The sequence below is a fragment of the Sebastes fasciatus genome, chromosome 15 (genome assembly GCF_043250625.1).
Source record: "Sebastes fasciatus isolate fSebFas1 chromosome 15, fSebFas1.pri, whole genome shotgun sequence".
Lineage (NCBI taxonomy): Eukaryota > Metazoa > Chordata > Actinopteri > Perciformes > Sebastidae > Sebastes > Sebastes fasciatus.
In genome coordinates, this window is record NC_133809.1 from 8,982,917 (window position 1) to 9,003,554 (window position 20,638).

General features: G+C 39.0%; 1 protein-coding gene across 3 annotated transcripts in view; it reads right to left on the reverse strand.

Moving 5' to 3' along the window:
* Window positions 1-20,638, reverse strand: part of mta1 (metastasis associated 1) — a 59,000-nt gene that overhangs the window by 34,689 nt on the left and 3,673 nt on the right. For all 3 annotated transcript variants that reach the window (XM_074661071.1, XM_074661070.1, XM_074661069.1), the window contains exons 2-3: window positions 5,862-5,929; window positions 107-200 (exon numbers count right to left, since the gene is read on the reverse strand). In XM_074661071.1, coding sequence (XP_074517172.1) covers window positions 107-200; window positions 5,862-5,929 — 162 coding nt within the window. The remainder of the gene's footprint in view (window positions 1-106; window positions 201-5,861; window positions 5,930-20,638) is intronic.

Consider the following 20,638-nt stretch of genomic DNA (forward strand, 5'->3'; position numbering starts at 1 on the left):
AGTGGAAAATAACTGAAGAAGGTTGCCCAAAAAGAGCAGTTTTAAATCCTGGTTGGCGTGTTTTTTTTATGTTTCTGCCGGCTGGGTTACACGGTCGGTCACTCACTTGCATGTTTGTCTGCCAGGGCGATGAGTGTGCTGGAGATGTCCCTGCGCCGGTAAAAACACACCACTTTGGCCTCCACGTTCCCATTGGCTGTCTGCAAACCAGAGACAATCGGCGTTACCACGGCAACAAGTGGTGCTGCACACAGAGCACCCACATACACACACACACACAGATGAAAAAGCCCATAGATGAGGCGAGTTCTTAACTATGGCTGAAAACACAGTGTGAGACTACAGCGATTCTCCGAAAATCACAATAAGTGTTGCAGTTATCAGGACAGTGTGGCATGTTGGGGGTCGTCTGTGCAGCACTGAGATTCCTCTCTTCCTAGTAATACTACATTGGTATGTCGATAGGACATTTGTTTATAATTAGGAGCTGCAGGACGATGTTTTATCAAATGTTAAAGCACTGAGGTTCACTTAGACATTGATTTGTAGCTTCTTTTTTTTTTGCTCCATACACTTAAAATAAAATGAATAATAGAGTAAAAATGTAATATTGATAAACTGTGATTCTTTAAAGTGTTATCTTATTATAGGCCGAGCATTATTGGATTAGGATCTCTCTCATGAATCCCACTAGTGAAGTGTAATGCAAGAGGAAGATAAATGGAAAGATGGAGAATAAGCAAAAACAGCCAACATGCAGTGGTGGAGGAAGTACTCAGATCCTTTACTTAAATAAAAATACAAATATCATAGTCTAAAAAAAAATCCATTACAAGTAAAAGTCCTGCATTCAAACTGTTACCTAAGTACAGAAGTATTATTAGCTAAATGTACTTAAAGTATAAAAAGTAAAAGTACTCATTGGGCAGAATGGCTCCTTTCAAGGTGCTATACGATCACAGTATATTAAATTATTCAGATTTTATCACCAACAAATTCATGTAAGAGTATTTTAATGTTGTAGGTCATCAATGCGGAGCCAATTTTAGATACTCTGTATACTTCTGGGTAGATTAGTATGATGCTACTGCATTTATATACGTATAAATCAATCCGGGCCGGTGTCCCATGCGCGCTCGCTTGTGGCTACGCTGTTCAGACTCAGACTCCAACACAAACTACACCGAAGCACCAAAACCGCAAAGTTATATCTAGTGAAGCCCGTCTTGCAAAACCGTGTTGGCCGCGGTCGGAGGACGCGGGGGAGACCGTAGCTTTGGTCTCCAGGGCCGGAGTCTCTGCTGTACTCTGCTCCTCTGCCCGCCTGCTTGCCTTCACTCACACACAGCGCGCTCGTTCTCGCTCTTTCGCTCCACTCTCACGTGAAAGCGCGCACACTACACACTGCAGAAGAGTTAGTTTAGCTCTGAGAATATCTAGTGAATACTAGATATTAGTAAAGTGGACGTTTGTGCAGAAATAAATACTGCAGCTCCTCCAGACCAACAGAGGTTTTCTGTGTCTTGTGAAGTGACGGGGCTCCGCAGCGAGAAACATTATAATCTCCGACCAAAACTCCGGTGTCTCCCCTGTTCCCTCCGACCGCGGTCGGGAGGCTGAAGCAGGAGAAGCCAACACTAGGATCAGCATTGATTCATGGAGAGACCTTCATCTGGTCAGCTAACATTACTGCCAAGCAGGTGAAATATAGAGTGATATTGTGGTTTTAGCTGACATGTGTCACCTCAATGTTATGAACGATGCTCGTTCATCTATTTAGAGCGAGCACAAGCGCGAGCGCAACCAACAGGACGCTGACTTTCGTTGACTTAACAGCCACAGGTGTCGCTGTTAACAAGCCATTTCTGATTCTTACAAACAGTCCCTTTAATCTGTTAATGTAAAATTAAATAATATTCTCTTTGTGGATGAAAGTTAAAACTGTAAACTGTACTTGTACTACAGGCAAAGTAAGGCAGAACATAACTGAGGATAAAAACAAAAGAACTGACTAAGGTGAACAGATTTATAGTGAGCACTATGACATGGGTCCAAAATAAACTGAAATATTTACGGGTGACCATCTGTCAAGGAAGACCTAAATAAGCTATATAAAAATCATTTTGGGGCTTTGGAGAGCCAAATTGAACAAGACTGATCCTATTAACAATAACATGGAGAATTGATTATCAAAACAAACTTTTAAAGTTTTTTTTTTATTATTTCAAAACTTGCCAATTCATATTCCAAAAAAACATTTTAATACATTTATTTGGGGAGAAAGAAAACAACGTATAAAATTAGAGCTGATTAAATTTACCAAACTACATGGGGGACTGGCTCTTCCAAATGTAATCAACTATGACTATGCCGCTTTAATTAAACCAATCACTGTTTGGTTATGCAACTACTCAGCAGCAAAGTGGAAAGAAATGTGAATTTAACAAATGGGTAAATATTGGAACATGTAGATATCAGCAGTATGATATGAGTATGAAAGAGAAGAAAAAGCACATCTATGATCATAAGGATGCATCAAGGTACAATTTAAACATGTGGCAGCCGAGCAGTAAAACGGAGAACTTTAGTGATTTAAAAAGATTTACATTTTTATAATACCTACAATCAAAATCAGAAATACTTTATTGATCCCGGGGGGGTTCAATTTGCTCTTATATAATCATAAATGTAAGAAAGTAGAGATAAAAGGAGTAAGTAACATGTAAATTATGTATATAATGCTAGAATATTGTACATAATGCTACAGTATAAACACAATATATGTAAAGAAACATAAGTAAGAAATAAAATTAAAAATGAGAATATAAGAAATATGAACTATGTACAAATATTTGCATTAAGGCGTGCAATGTATAACATATAACCACAGTGCAAATAAGTAAATACTATACAAAATGTTTATAAGTAAATACAAAATGCTGAGAAGTGGGTTCTATTACGTGTGTTAAATATAAATGCCAGATTGGTATAAATAAGTGTTGAATAAGAATATTTCTTGAAAAGGCTGATTTGATAACATTTTAAGTAAGTGAATGTCTTTTTGGTGATTCTTTGACAGTTCAGTAACATCACAAAGCAGTCTGACGAAGTAAAGCAGAATTAAGAGTGTGATACCCTTTAGCATTTCCTTTATAAATTCATAAATATCTATATGTGCATGCAAGTTAAAACTGTAAACCTGACCCAGTATAAAAGCAGAACATAACAGCAGAAGATAAGAGAGATGCAGGCAGGAAGATGAAGTAAGAAACAAAGAAAAAGGTAAAAGGTATATCTGGTGTGATCACAGGATGCATCAAGGTGTAGTTTAAGCATGTGGCAGTCAAGCAGCAAGGTTAATGAATTTTCTTCCACTAATTCCCTGGCTGATTTGAACTAATGTGACACTTTTTGCATGATTAAATGATTTGCCAGTTGGCAGAAGAATAATTTTGATAATCAATTAATCGTTTCGATCAGTTCTTTTAAACAAAAATGCCAAATATTCTCTCATTCCACCTTCTCCACTGTGAGGATTTTCAGCTTTTCTTTTTCCTATATAATAATAAAGTTGAAATCTTTAGTCTTGACAAAGACAAAACAAGTAATCTGACACCGTTATCTTGCACATTTTTCACTATTTTCTTCCACTTTATGGACCAAAAGAGTAATGAGGGAAATATTCTGCAGTGTAATCAACGATGAAAGAAGAGTTAGTTGCAACCCTGGCTTCAAAATGTGTTGCATTAAGTAAAAGACATTGATCTGCATGTCGCTGATGTACATTTAAAAGACTGTTGGCATTATGTAAAAAAGGCTTTTAGGTTCAGTCAGTTCAGCCAAATTCTTAATTTTGTTCCATAGTTTTGAGCAGCTGGCAGCTGTCAAGACTTTCCCTACACTGTTCTATACTTCCTAAACGTGCATCTCAAACCTTATGGAAGAGAAAGCCAGAGCTCCCTGAGGAGCAGAGACTGACAGTGACGGGCAGAATAGAGCGCTCACTCTGAGCTCTGTGTCAATCACTTTAAACAGCCTCCATATTATCCAGCGCAGGCCTGGGACAGGGGACAGACAGCGGGCACCTGTAACTAGTCCACAGAGACAGGCCTCTTTTCTGCTTCTTTGACTCAACAATGTACAAGATGGCAGGCTGGGATTTACCAGACAGCATCCAGAGCGACATTATCATCATACGTGTGACATTTCAATACTGCTTTTACTGTCGCCAGTGCATGCCCACTCATTTTCTATATGTATAATGGTGTATTGCAATTATAACTATTATTCTCATTATGTTATAAGCATATCAACTGGATGGTTATAGACGATGATTATCTCACAAAATGTTGGTTTTAAGATACTAAGAAAGCAGTACAAAGAGCTAAATACGGGATTGGGAGCATTTCTATTGCTTCTCAACGGCTCTCAACATGGCGACGGCAAGTCATGAGCTAGCCAGTGGGGCACGCTCACATTCACTAAAAGCACGGGTGGCCAGCCCGGATATGTCAACAAAGCGCAGAGAAGCTCTGATTACAAAACACACAGAGGGAGAGAGACTTCATTCTCTGCTCAGGTGGACATTACTCCTCTATATCTTTACATAGCAAATAGTTGTTTGATGCCATATTAATGCTCTGGATATCATATAGAGCCCCTTTAAATAATTGTTTCTTAAGTAAAAAATGATCTTGATGTTGCGAGTAATCATGCCAGTGTCCCACAAAATATCCAATTTTCATACGAGAGCCAAATTTTCCATTTTCCTATAAGTTAAGAATCTGTAAAGCTGCGACTAACGATGATTTTCATTATCGATTAATGAGCTGATCACTTCTTCAATAATCAATTAATCAATCAAGTCGTTCCGGTCTTAGTCGACTAAGATTTCTTTAGTTTATTAGTCATTCTTTATGCTTTTTTTTTCATGCTGAATGACTTATTTCCAAGAAACTTATGAGCACATCTCTGGTGAACACAAGAGTTAAAGTGGTGCTTTTGTTGTGATTCTTTGTGGAGAAACTCAGTTTTACAGATCTGTCGATTAAATCAACTAATCGATTAATCGACTAAGAATTTCTTTGGTTGAGGACAGCCCTAGTCTATGAAAAGTCAGAAAAAAATTACCCATACAATTTTGTAAAGACCACGGGGACATCCTCAAATTGTTCTTTTCCTCAGACCAACAGTCTAAAACCTGACCTGTCATATACAACAAAGAAAATCTGCAAATCCTCACATTTCTGAAGCTGAAAAAAAGTAATGTTTGGTATTTTTGCATGAAAAAAAATAGTTATTACGGAATAATCGCTTATCAAATTGATTAATGGGCTAATCCTTTCAGATCTATACTGGACTAAATTTTTTATCTTTTGAACGGTCACAAACCAGAATTATTTTTAACACTAGTGTTTCATTTAAATACCTTGTAAACTGACTAAATGTACTGATCCTGAGCAACATAACATGGATAAAACAAGTGGAAAAGACAAAGAGTATTAGACAGCATTGGTATTTTTTCTTACCCCCCAATAAAAAGCAACCTTTTTATTGAATAGTCCAGGTTGAATAGTATAAAGTAGCTTCTAATTATCACAAAAGATCCAAAATTCAGCTTAATGAGAACCCAAAAGGGCATTCTACAGAAAAGTAAAGATTTGTTTTACACTACAAGACAAATTTAGACTATTTTATACTTCAGGGATGCAGTCAAGAACATATGGTAACTAATAAAACTGATCTGATCTGTTCAATCTCTAACAAATCAGATGGAAGGATGGGTTTTGTAGGGTTAAGACAAAGGCATGAAATATGATGTACAACTGTCAGATCTGTGTCTTGCATTCAAACGCACTCACCTTGTTCAACTCTTCTATCCTCCTGATCAGCAGTGGGTTACTGGACGAGTTCTCAAAATAAACATAATCTGCGGAGGAACAGCAAGAGAGGGAGAGGGGGGGAAAAAGAGCAAAGAGAAATGTCAGTCAGCATTTCGAGGTCATCCAAACGTTCAGGGTGATTTCCAGTTGGACCAAACTACGACAGCTTAATTAGTCAACAGGAAAGTGCGACACAGACGTCCACCAAATGTTGGTTTAACTCGATATTTGGTTAATTTCATGCACAGGAGATCCGGTTGTAGTTGGGAGGTCTGACTGTATGAGACGTTGACGCACAAAAAACACACAATAAATCTGGCTCTCCTATGCTTTCCATTCAGACTGCAGCCTTGTATTTCCTCATGCTTTCTTTGTCTTATTACTGTGTGTTGTTGTGTTTGCATGCACGGTGTGTCTGCATTTGTGTGGGTGTGTATGAGAGACTGCACAAGCTTTACTACGCATGTGTGACTTTACTATGCATTCAAGTGCGTGTGTGTGTGTGTGTGTGTGGCTCCTGGCACTGCTCCAGGCCCATTGGAGGCTTAGCTCTCACCAGGATGTCCCCACAGGCCCCAGTCTTGGTAGGGTGCCTGGTCTTAGCCCTGCATGTGTCTTGGCTGAGTGCTGTCAGATTATACCCCACACTTGGTTGGCTGCCTGGAGCTGGAGCTATCCTCCCTTCACCCTGAACCTCACCCGCCCATCCCCCCACGCTCCCCGCGGGCCTCCGTCTTCTTGACCGACTAGGCCAGAGATCGCCCGAAAATTCCACCAGCATAACCGCGATACACAGCGGACTCCTGCTCTTATTTCCTGCACCTCCTGCGTCCAACACTAACTGGTTTAGGCATGCACTCATCACGCTCACACACCCAGGATTTGCACTGACATCCGGATCTCTTTTGCTTTACTATAACATAGCCAGAGTTAAAGGAAAAATGCACCTACAAACATCTCAACATTGTTAAAGTAACTAATGTATCTTGTATTGTGGACCACTTTTTGTCTTTCTGGCAGAATATAGTCATTGTAACATGGTGGAATAGAATTCAGAGAACGGACATATAATTAATAAACAATTATCTTGATAGTTGTGAAGTAAAAAAACAAACAAATATTTTCTGTTTCCAGCTTCTCAAATGTAAAAATTATTGATTTTCTTAATTTCTATTACTGTGAAGTGAATATCTTTGGCTGTATAACTGGTATCTACTGGTATCAATCTTGAGTAGGGTTTCTTGTTTAAATCGGCTAATTGTTTTGTCAGAAAATATTAAAAAAAATATTAAAAAATGGCCATTATACTTTGCCAGAGCCAAAGGTGACATCTTGTTCTGTGTGTCCAACAGTCCAAAACCCAAACATATTCAGTTTACAATGGTATAAAAAGAGAAAAACAACAAATCCTCACTTTGGAGAAACTAGACAGAGAGAATTGTGAGCATCATCTTTGAAAAAGATAGAAACAATGATTTGATTATTAATATTCTGTTGCTAGACTAACAGATTGATCGACTAGTTGTTTCAGCTCTAGTTATTACCTCACCGGTCTCCTCTATTATACAAAGTCCATCTTTTTGTTTCACACCTATTATGCACAAATGTAAGATATATTTTTGGCTTATGACATTGTGCATTAAAGTCTTTTTTTTCAGAGTTGTAATCACAATTTTAACAAATAATGAAACATAAAAATCAAATTCATATTATTTCCTGTTCCTAACATATTTCCAAATTTTCAAAATTCCAGAGGAATGCCGTGATATTTTATATACAGTTGACTAAGTATGAACAACAGTAAGACAGCAGTATAAAGAATACCATACTTTGTTTTTTTTAGTCTCTGTCTCATCCCAGTTTGGACTTGGCAAAATTCAAGGTGGAAACTTTCCATGAGAATTAATATGAATCAACGGGAAATAACCAGAATAACATGAAAATACAACGGCTATTTGCTCAGGCTGAACTATTTATCAGGTCATATGCAGATAGAAACAGAACTTTTACCATATCATAATAAGCAAGCATAATTAACCCTTCTAATAGAAATGAAAATATATCAGTATCAGTTAGTCAATCGATTAACCCTCTGAAGACTAAGCCCTTTGTTCATGAACAGAACATTCTTCGAACACAAAAAATCCATCAATTTGTCAAATCCATCTGTGATTAAATGTGCCATGTGGTCAGTTAGTCAGCTAGCAAGTTAATTAATGAGGAAAGGCCAACAATGTGGGCTGTGTGCAAACTCAAAGGTTTAACGTGAACAACTAATTTATAAAAGTAATGTTTTACAATAATGAATGAAAGGAAACAGATTAATTAAAACAACTCAATTAGCATGCTCAATCAAGCTCATCCCACATGGTAACAGCTAACTAGCAGCAGAAGGTGTTTGTTATAAATTGTGTACTTTGCTGTGATGGACGAGTGCTGCTGAATGCAGTGCATGGATACAATTCAATTAAATGGGCATACATTCAACCAAAACATGCCATAAAACCTAGTATTGCTTTTTAATGTCCATTTCCCCTCCAAATAAGTTCACTTTTTTAAAGAAATTGTACGATTTTTATGTTGAAATTGTGCAACATTTCCAGAATTCCTGAGCTTAACTTCCCTTGGAAAATTTCCAGAATTGTTTTGTAAAATTACCGACCCTTTGCATCCCTACTTGGTCTTGACTCAATTGCAAAATTGTCTGTTTGTCAGATAAAACAAGCAATTTGAAGACATCCCCCTTGGGCTCTGGGAAACTGTGATGGGCATTTTTCTTGTTATTTCCTGACAATTTATAGACTCAAGAAATATTTTCACATCTGAACTATAAATACTAAACATCATGTCTGCTGATCTCTGTCAAAAAATGAGAAATCTAACATCTCAGAGGCAGAAGAGGCAGATTTACACCCACATTTATCTGAAACTGACAATTCAAAGCAGCCACTGATTCTGAGTAAGGGGAACACCTTTGACTGGGAAACCTTTTGCTCCACTCTCCCTATTGGTATTCCTCTCTCCACCCACACTTACACAACTGAACAGAGCCGATTCACACCCCGTCTTTGGAAGGAATCGTAAATGTAATTTATCTCTAATTAAAGTAGCTTAAAGCTACCAGTAGGTAGGGTACAGACAATATGAAGTAAATTCAATTAAAAAATTCCTAATATGATCATTTGTGTAAAGCTGTAAGAACATAACACTTCCTCTCGTGGGTTAACCAAAGCAGCAGCAGCAGCAGTAGTTCAGAAAGCACATAGAGTGTAATTTCAATAAAAGCTTCTACTGGCAACCACATACTCAGTACTCAACATCGCTACGAGACGAGGAGAGATCGTCACATCACGCTTGTCTACTCTTCACCCTGAAACAGCTTGTTACTAGACTCCACTGCCACTGTGACATCTTCGTCCTGCTGCTGAATATCAAACAGGCCAACTTGAAATTGAGCGGCGCCGAGACAGAAAATGAAGACAAGATATCGGGCTTTCTCGTTTTCTAAACACACATGGGAGAGGCAGCGGGCCTGAAGGTCAGAGGTCGGAGAAACTGGCTTGTGATCATCAGACTGGCTGTGAAACGGTGGATTGGGAAAAAATGAGCGAGACTCCCATTAGTGAGGAAGCACAGCCGAGGTGCACTGAAGCAACCGACTCGATTAGAGCTAAAACAATTTGTTGATTAATCGATTAGTCTATCACTAGAAAATGAACTGTTGATAACCAATAGTATATTTTCAAGCACAAATGCCAAGCACAGGATGCTTCTAGCTTCTCAAATGTGAGGATTTGCTGCTTTTCCTCATCTTTAATCCACGGAAACTGAGCATCTTTGGATTTTAGACTGTTTGTGTTGCAAAAAATTGCAATTTGTAGACGTCACCTTGGCCTCGAGTACATCACCTTTGAAAATTACAATTTTCAAGGTGCATTTTACACCATGTTCAAGAAAAAACATGGTAGATAAAAATCAATAAGCCTTGAACTTAAATCCCACTGGGTAACACACTGAACGGGATGCTGTAATTCTCACGTGTATGTTAATTAGGGGTCCAGCGAACGATCACTTCCATTATCAACTAATCTGTGTAATATGTGAAATCAGAGTTTGAGGTGATTTCTTCAATTTTGAGTCATAGACACTAATATTTTAAAGCACTGACCCCCCCTGGCCACCAAGCCCACCGGCGGCTAACAACAAACGGCGAGTAGAAAGCATTAATGCCGATCTTCTGATCGCAACGCTAAAGATACCGATGTCCGACAAAAGGTCAGTCGCGCTGGGCAGCGCTGCATCACTTGTGGCCAGTTAGGACACTCCAACAGAGAACGATGCAATCAAAATGATTTTGTCCTAGACTCTTACTTCACATTCAGTATACAGTCTATGGTTAGGACAAGGACACCTCAAACTCACTGAGACACACTGTCTCATTCTCAAGAGAGACCTGATAAAACTCGATGGCCACAGGGGCCCACCTATAGGGGATATGTGGTGGTCACAGAAGAACTTTTTGTTGGGCCATGGTAAATGTCGAACCATGATTGTTTAGTATTTTTAATAATATTTACATAGATATGAAACAGAATAAAGCAACAAATCATCATATTTTAGAAGCTGTAAGTTTAGCATTTTTGCTTGATAAATTACTAGATGATCAATTACATATCAAATTTGTTAATTCTCTATCAGTGCTGTCCCGAATAAATTTTTTTTTTTGGGCTTCAAAGCTTCGGTGAGAAATATCCGAAGGTATTTGAAGCTTCGCGATGTGGTGCGGCGCCCGGGACAGCGCCGCTGCCACACTACTATACACACACGCAACGCCACACACAAGAAACTGTGATATCCATCTGAGAATAACTAATAACAATTCATGTTGAATATGAAGAATGAATAATGATGTGGGATTATTCCTTATTTCATGGGCTATTTGGGGATTTATACTTCATCATTACATTCTTATATAAAAACAAAACAAAAAAAACAAAGCATTTAAATAGTGATTTGGAGGTCGATTACCATGGCAATGGTCGAAGCTTCGAAGCATTCGGGTCAGGCCTATTTTCTATCCTTACACTAGTTGACTGAATGACTAATCGCCTAATGGTTAAGGCTCTTATGTGAATATACGAAAACATTTCCTGGTCACATAAAAGGTAAATTAAAACTGTCACTGTTCAAAAGAATCCTGATCAAAAAGTAGTTTCACGTTTGAAAAACAGGGATGGGTCTCATGACAAACCCCAGAAAGAAAATGTTGACGTTTTTTTTTTTGTGTGGTCTTAAACGTTGGCCAGCTCTGAGGGACCAATTAATCGAGAGCCAAAATGCGTCATGACCATTTCAAACTGAAGCAGAACCACATGTCAGTTTTGGTGTGGCGTTGGGTGTGATTCGCTGCCACACAGTAAGTTTCTTTTTGTGATGGGAGCAATGTCTCCCAGTGCATTTAGCGTCACTGTGAAGGTGGGATAGCTCGCCCGTCTTCCTTTTTCCTGGCTCAGGAACTTCAGTTACCAAAAATGGAATCACTTTTAAGTTCAACCCGTGTCCCCTCCTCGCCGCCTACGGCAAGAAAAAACAAATATGGGGAGAAAACGGTTAAGTGACAGTCAAGAGTGGGCTGTTTCAGTGTTGGAGTTTCCACCATGTGAGGAGCTGAAGCCTGGTGGAGAGCGAGCTGGAGAGGAACTCAAAATGAGAGCAACAGAGAGGGAGAGAGAGAAAGAGAGAGAGAGAGAGGCCTGTAGGCACTGAGCAGCGTCACTCAGTCTCTCCATTTTCCCATCAGCCCTCCTGCCGCCTCAATCCGCGTATAACCCCCCACCCCCATCCCCCCCCTCTCCCCACTCTCCATCCCCCGCTCCCAGCGTCAGCCAATCCGCAAGCTCCGGCGCCTGTGATGTCACAGTGCAGTCGAATTTTGTGCGAGCCAATCAAGGCATGTTACTGAGCCCCAAAAGAGAGAGTCTGCTGGGCTGATTCAAACCAGGCCAGAGAGAGACAGACAGTCCGATAAAACGCGATGATGAGAGAACATGAGATAACTGATGGAGTCAGAGAGTAGAGAGAAGTACGGCGCCTAGCAGACATGTTAAGTGAGTGAATGAGTTAGTAACACAGGTAAATTAGGAGCAAACATCTGAAATGAGAGAATTAAAAAAAGGTATATTAATTGACATTGAGGTGGGGGACTAACTGTAAAAATATACGACCATAAAAAGACTTTGGCATGGTGCACACCTGCACACTACTTATGGATTACTATTTAAACTACTCACTTACAGCTTGTTGGTAAAACTGATCCCGTTTCTATAGCAGTCAGATTGTCTTGATTTGTTAATTTGGGACAATCTGAGTCATATCTGAGAATTATTAACGTTATAGAGGGTGCTTTCCAAAACCAGACCGGCATAATTCAAGTATGCCACCTGTGCATGCCATGACAGACAATGAAGGCTGTAAAAACATCTCCGTGTGCAAGAAGTATCACGCTGTCCCGTCTATGCCAACACTTGCAAGTTTTCTAATCATAAATTTAAAGTTTGTAAAGACTGTTAGATGGTTGTTTAATAAGTTAGAGAGGTTGTCATATCTGATATTTTCATGTATCAAAAACCACACCTTAGTGCAATGGTCAGGCACCCCCTACGGGTCGCCAAAAAAAACTGGGGGTTCGCAAAATAATTAATGAAACATTTCTGCAACACAAATTAATTTTATCAGCTTGATGGAGAAATACTGCAGAGTTTTATCTCTTCAGGACTTCAGGGAAACGGTTAAATTAAAACTATTTGAGAAGGGAACATCACTCTTTGTTTTAACTGTAGAGATATGTAATCTGTGACGGCGGGTTGCGAGTAATTTAGGCATTGCTTGGTTTTAAAGGAGTACGAGCCAAAAAGTTTGAGTTATGGTGCTATATCGTATATATCCTACGGAAGAAGCTCTGTTGCAGCATCAATCACACTATCTGCCAACATTTGGTGATCACCAGATAGAGAATCAAGACAGTTCCTGCCTCGGCACTACATTTAGGCAATATTTCCTGCCCTTGCATGCCAACAGCAAAGCCTTATGGGTACACCAGTCCTAGCAGGCATAAACACAAACTGGAGGAATCGTAGCAGTGTCGGACCAACTCTGTAAGAGTACTAGAAACGTGTGTGTGGTCTGACATTGTTCCATACAGGTGCAAATAGAATAGCGGAGTTTTATTACTAATACAAAACCTTTTTGGGATACCTTATTTTGGTTACACTTGTAAAAAAAAAAAAAAAAAAAAGTATTTTAAGAAAAAGAAAAGAGTCAAAATTCTCTGATTCCAGCTTCTCAAATGTGAATATTTTCTGGTTTCTTTACTCCTTTATGACAGTAAACTGAATATCTTTTGAGTTGTGGACAAAACAAGACATTTAAGGACGTCATCTTGGCCTTTGGGAAACACTGATTGACATTTTTCACCATTTTCTGACATTTTATGGACCAAACAACTTATCGATTAATTGAAAAAAATAATCAACAGATTAATTGACAATCAACAAATAATTGTTAGTTGCGGCCCTAAACCAAATGTGATAAAACTTGATGCATGGACACAATGCATTTGGGATTAAAAAAAAGTATTGAACCTTCAGTGAAAATACAGTAGTGATGTCTATATACAGTACAGTATCCTACAGTAATGAAAAGGGCCGGGCTAGAGCGAGGAAGGGAAGATGGAGAAGCAGGAAGCGGAGAACGTGAACATCCGCCCACTCTTGTCCATGAGCACATACCCCCACGCCCCACCCAATGCTTACTCACACACACTCCCACTGAGAGGAGTGTCTGCTGTCGTGAGCAGCAACCGTGGAAGAGATTATGGCTCAGACTGTCATAGTATGGAGGGAGGTTTCTGGTAATGGCGAGTAGTTTTTCAATCGATCTCACACCTTGTTTTCACATTTTGATATCACTATAACTAACACATCTATCTAACCTAGTCCCACTGGTCACTCCTGGCTGAAGAAAGTGAACATCTACATTCAGATAATAGATAAATGTCTTTTACTTAATGCTCTACCACTTTCTACTGACCTTGGGGATAATTAGGGTTGCAAGTTAACTAACAATTATTTTCTCGATTAGTTGTTTGGTCTATAAAATGTCAGAAAATGATAAAAGATGTCAATCAGTGTTTACCAAAGCCCAAAATGACGTCCTCACATGTCTTGTTTTGTCCACAACTCAAAAACATTCAGTTTACTGTCAAAGAGGAGTAAAGAAACCAGAAAATATTCACATTTAAGACGAGAATTTTGACTTTTCTCCCTTAAAAAATGACTCAAACAGATTAATCAATTATGAAAATAGCTGGCGATTAATAGTTGACAACTAATCGATTAATTGTTGTAGCTCTAGAGATAATCCACACTGAACACCATTTCATGTAAAACATAAAACATGCCTTTTTCATAAATGTCAGAGTTAATCTGTTTAGTAATGTTTAAGCACAGAGGGATCTTTGGATATATAAACAGTGGCGGCAACTTCACTCCCATCATGCATCTGTCTTGCACCGTAACCACCAGCGCAGCTTGTTCTGATTCACATGTGATTAATCAGCAAATGTGTCGGTTTTACACAAAAACTTCTTTCTCAAACAACTATTTTGGGGCAGCTTTGACGACCAGATCTTGAAATCCAAATAGCTGAGGTGCCGCAAAGCCGCCAGATAGCTTGCAGCAAGTACTGTTTATTGTGATGGATGTATGTGCAGTTTGGCCTCTAAAGAAATGCCATGATGGGGACACTTGCATCTGTCTAACTGATGATCCTGAATTTAGCAGGATGGCGGCGAGCGAGTCTCTAAACTTTCTGCGAGTACACCCACCAGACCTGCGAGAGAGGCAACTGCCAGCGTGGGAAATTAACACCAGCCACCAGCCAAACAAAGTGTGGGCACTGTCAAAGTTTGTAAATTAGTCAGTTTGTATATTAGTAAACATTACGACACCTTTAAAGCGAGGTCTGAATCATATCTGGCAGCATGGAGAAAATCCTCACCAGCCAACTGCCAAAAGAAATGTGGGCACTGACAACAAAGTTTGTCACTTTTTAAAGTTAGTAAACACTACAACACATTTAGCACATTCTGTACAAGAGTTGTCACACTCCAACAGCCTCGGTATAAGTATTTATTTAAAGGAGAGCTTCACAAATTTTCAAGTCTGTCTTAAAACAATAGTCAGGTGCCCATATGAAGATTGAAACAGGTTTTGCTTGCTGTAAACATTTCTTCCGTTCATACTGGCCATCAAGAGATCCCCTCTTAATCTACAGTCCTCGTCCTGTGCAAAAATACACGAGATCTGAAGCTAAGATCAAGCTTTAGCAGTATTAGTACACAAATCAAGTGTGCACCTTCTAAAGTTAGGCTGCGTTCCAAATCACATTATCATATTTTTACTTTTTGTACATACTGCAGCTGCCCTTACAAAATATGTACTGTTGCATGCAGTATGCATACAATTGTGACATACTACTTCGTCATAACATTGCACCTTGACCCTTTTGCTCATATATCCGCCTTGCAGAGGATTGTGGGTCAGAATAGCCAGAAAAGCATGCTGGCTTGCATACTGCAAACTGCCACCGAATGTAGTAATATATCCTGGTATTTTTGGCATACTGCATTTGATGGTGCCTTCAAATGGGGTCATGTTTACCGTGTTCACGAGAAGAGTCCATATGAACATCCCTCTAATGTGGTATTCATAACCTCATAAGTGGAAAGTTTCTGAAAGCTCTGAGTTCACGTGTTGTGATGGGTTTGTTGACGTTGTCAGAAATGGCGGCGGACATGGAAGTTAATTTTTTGCTGCAAAATAAGTGAATATATTGTAATTTTAGTAATTTGTTTTTCTTCGTAATTTTAAAATATCTCCCAATGGCCTCATCTTTTTCATTATGTCTTTCCATTTACTACATTATGTTACCTACTTGCTAGCTTGCTAAATTGTTAGCCTCTGTGGCTTCTAGACATCGACAGTAACGTTAATATTGCCGTTGCTTAGCAGCGCTGTTCTTCAAGACTTAACCACTTGAACACCGAGCATATTGTGTACACAACTTCCCATGTTGTAAACACAAGCTCACAAGTTTCATTGGAAGGCACCATGACATACTATGTATTGGGCCATACTAAATCTTTTTCTGGCATACTAAATAGTATGGTAGTTTGGGTACTGGAATGCACAGCAAGTCCTTTTAGTACAAAACTCCCTCTTTGTGTTATCATCCCTCCACTGCAGCTCAGCACAGAAACACTGTTTGAGGAAACACTGAGGTGGGTTTGTACTAAAATGTCTGTAACTGTGGAAGATGCCCATTTGATTTGTCCAACTAAGGCCACATTCAGACCTACATTAGCTCTGCGTGAAAAGCACATCTCTGGTAAACACAAGATTTAAAGTGGTGTTTTGTCTTTGTGGAGAAACTCAGTTTTACAGATCTATCGATTAAATCAACTAATCGATTAGTCGACAAAATCGAGTGTTAGTAGAGAATTTCTGTGGTCGAGGACGGCCCTAGTCATCTGGCAAAAGAAGTTGAACCTGGTTCAAATTTTGCCACAATGCAGCGTTTTGTCATCCAGCGAGGCGCCGCGTTGGCCAGTCAAATATTTCCACTGTTTACATTGTGATCATCATGACGAAAGATGGACTGCTAAACCCTTATATTAGCTTCAGATAATCTTAGGAATACATTTTTGCACAGAAAGAGGACTGTGGGTTTTGTCCTCCATCACTTACATTGGAAGTGCATTAGAAAAGGATCTTTTAATGGCCAGTATGAACAGAAGGAATGATTACAGCAAGCAAAACCTGTTACCTTACTACTGTTTTAACACAGACTTGAACAGTCTTTTCTCGTTGTCTCATGAGAGTCATTTTTGTGTGAACAACAAGTTTGCAGCCAGTCTTGGTGACTCTTTTTTGGAGGTTCAGACTTTTAAAACTCCTGTGGCCAGTGCACAAAAGCTCTGGGCTAGCCTCTCTTCCCTTCCCAACATTAAGATGATAAGACTTATGATATAACCTATACTTAGTCACCAAAACTTTCCTGTGTATGGGGAGGGGAAGCACTAGGAAGGAGCTCTGCAGGCACAGGAAGAGCGGCGTGTGGCCTGCACGATAAAAACAAAGACATCAGGGCCTACGGAGCCAGCTTTTGTTTGCGGTTCAATCACAAGGGAAGTCATTGCTTTTCCAAGATGATCCTGCATTGTCTTACAAAGTGGCGGCCATCTTTCCAAGGGTTCTGCTTTGTTCTGACGTTGGGTTGAATTACACTCGGGAGAAACTTCAGTCAAATATTAAGCATATTTTGTGTCTAAATTGTGCTCGTTTTTTATCTATATTATGATTGTGACTGTAGAAAAACAATTTAATAGTATGTTTTATTCAGTAATATGATTTTTATGCTTTGTGGTTTAAGATTAGTTTGGGTTATCACACAATTAGGCCTATTTGTAATATTTTGATGACTACCAAGGGCGAACTATCACTCGTAGGTTATGATTGAAAAGAACAACTTTATGGTATCAGCTAGTTAAGCTCAGGAAATCTAATTGAGAACAAGATCTCTTTTGCCAGAGAAACCTAAAAACAAATTACATATACACAGAAAATACATTCACTCAAAACAACCACCACACACACACATACACCCACACTAATTAAAACCCCAATGTTATTAGAAATATAAGCAGCTAGTAAAGCTTTAAAGTATCTCAGAGGAATGAGTGTCTCTAACTTCAAGCTGTGTTGCAGCTCATTCCAGCAGCAAGGTGCCCATAAAAATGTGCATTACAGCGCTGAGTTAGAAAATGAATATTATGTGTGTACTAGGGCTGTCCTGCACCAAAAAAAATCCTTTTTCGACTAAAGCCTCGGTTATGCTTTCCACACGGTCGCACTGACATGAACGGACGTGGAATCGTGACGAGGAAACGTTTGGATCTTTTATACTCCATGCTCCTCAAAGTTCTCTATTTTCGCCGCCCATCGACGTCCGCGTAGTTAGAAGAATTTGGATGTGCGCAGACAGACAAAAACATGACGCAAGGAACCCCCACGAAGGGCTGCGTCTGATGGCGTCACGTCACTTTGGTCGTGCAGACACTCGTGACTTGTGACTCCCAAGGATCATATGCTTTTTATAAAAAATAATCGATTAGATGATTTAATCGACAGATCTGAAGGTTTCTGCACAAAGAATCACACAAAAGCACCACTTTAAATCTTGTGTTTACCAGAGATGTGCTCATAAGTTTCTTGGAAATAAGTCATTCAGCATGAAAAAATCATTAAAAACGACTAATCAACTAAAGAAATCTTGGTCGAATAAGACCAAAACGTCTAATTAGTCAACTAATCGACTAAGAGGAGGCTGCCTTAGTGTGTAAACTAAACAGATGCAGGAGTTATTGTGCTGTGACCAGGTCTAAAACCTGGCTGCTGTGCCTGAGGGACATTATGATCCTCTAGGAGGCCACAAAGTTGTGAGTTTACAGTTGTGGATTTTGGACAGACTGGGGACAACTTGGATATAGGTCAACAGTTGTTAAGGTATTAATGTGAATAGTTTACTGCAGTACGGGGCCAAAATACACCACCTTACAGCTACAAACTAGACAGACAGACAGGGAAATAGTGTAAATCACAATTTTTTACTGCTTTGCAAGCAAATGAGTTTTCTACAGATAAGACATACAAGTTCAGCATCTCAGCGTGAAGAGACGTATTAAACTCAGCAACATTTGGCTGATGAAGTGTTAACTTTCTGCATTGCTCTCTGTGGACATAATCCTGTTCTCACTCAGGTAGGCCTTGTTTCATTTGGCTAAATACGACGAGGGCTGTGTGACGTTCACTACAGGCTATTTTTGATGTGGGTACCGTGCCAAGGAGAGTCACAGCATTCCTGTTTCGCTAGACAATTGTCAGCGATCGCATGTAAATATACCATCTCCTTTTGACATACATCTGTTTGCATACAGTTAAAAAAAGAAGTATACAATTTGGCTACAGAACTACTATAACAAGGATGACATCGGACTGCAATCAAAAACATGAATGAAAATATCTGCTTGATGGATGTACAGACTGATCACATCTCAACGGGGGTGTGAACTATCCTCTGAATAGTTACACGTGCCATCTACTACAGTATATATACTGTGTGCCTGTCATGGCCCACTTTTATGTGGTTGTTCTGACACTTTATGACAGAACATTTTAGCATCAGCCTAAATTTTTTTTATGTTGAGTCAAAATTCTGCTACACTTAATATTGTCAATGTGTAAAGCATCTGATTGTTGTCTTATCTTTTCTTTTATGCCGTTCCATCCTTTCTTATATCCAGTAGGGGTGTAAGAAAATATCGAAAAAAATCAAATATTAAGTTTTGTGATACTGTATGGATTCTCAAAAACACTTGATTTTTAATTAATAGATTACATGCAAAGATGAACTCAGTAAATACTTTATTTCATTTGCAAAGAGATGTGCCCTCTCAAAGTAGTGCTATGATGTGGGATTTTATATGGATTGTGATAAATGCAAATGCAGATCCCACTGTTATGATGGCACAAAAAAATAAACTTTCTTTTACTCAGATTTTATACATAATTGTGGTGTGTTCTTTATACTACCACAGTTTCCCTAAAATTAGATTTTTTTTAAAAATCACAATATATCGCCTTACTTATAGTATATCGTAATATACTGACGTAAACCCCGGCATCATGATACGGTATCATATCGCCAGATTCTTGCCAATACACAGCCCTAATATCCAGCCTCCCCTAATCACAATCACTGCCTTATTTACACTATGGTATAACTGCAGTAACTTTCATGTGCCTATTTTTACACAGTACCTACATGATATGAATCAGAGCAGAATATAAGTAGAAAATGAGTGGGTGGGAAAACAGGAATCTTGATTAGGTATTAACTGGAGATGCCTGTACAAAAATCAGAAGAAATAACCCTGGTTAAAAGATGTGAAAATGCATCTTTAAAGCATGCAATGACATTATTATTCCTATCCACTGCGTTTATCCCTAACCACTGCGACAGTAACTATATAAATAAATGCTAAAGATTACTTTACAGATAATGTAGGGTATCTAGCCTAATTGTTAGGGTGGCACACTTTTGTTTACATGTTTAAAGTTGGTACTAAATTCATGTAAGCTGTCTTTATGTCATGGCATCTTGTGTTTCATAGTAGGCCTATTTGCTTTTAGGCTGTCTAATGTGGGACATTCATGTGACACTGGTACGCTTACTCTTTAATTTAGTAGCGTCTTTAAATTTGCTCCGTGATAAGGTCAAACAAATTCTGTTGTTAATTTTGTGCATTTTCCTGTCTAATCATTTACTTTTGTTGACATGCAACGGTGTGGTATAATAAGAATCAAGCTGGGAAATTATTTTTGCATACTACAGTGCAGATTTATACATTAAAAGCAGTGTTCTAGAGCTCATATCCACACATATTTTATAACTGTGAAGCGAATAGTTGCACAACATTATGTACTCAGTGTGCAACGAGGGCAGCACAGTGACTGATGATGTGATATTATGGGATACACAGGATTTTGGCAGCATCACAGGGAAGTGTGGGACTATGAAACTGAATACAACCACCTCCTTAGTTAAATGTATGTACGTGCATGCTTTCAGCTTTAACT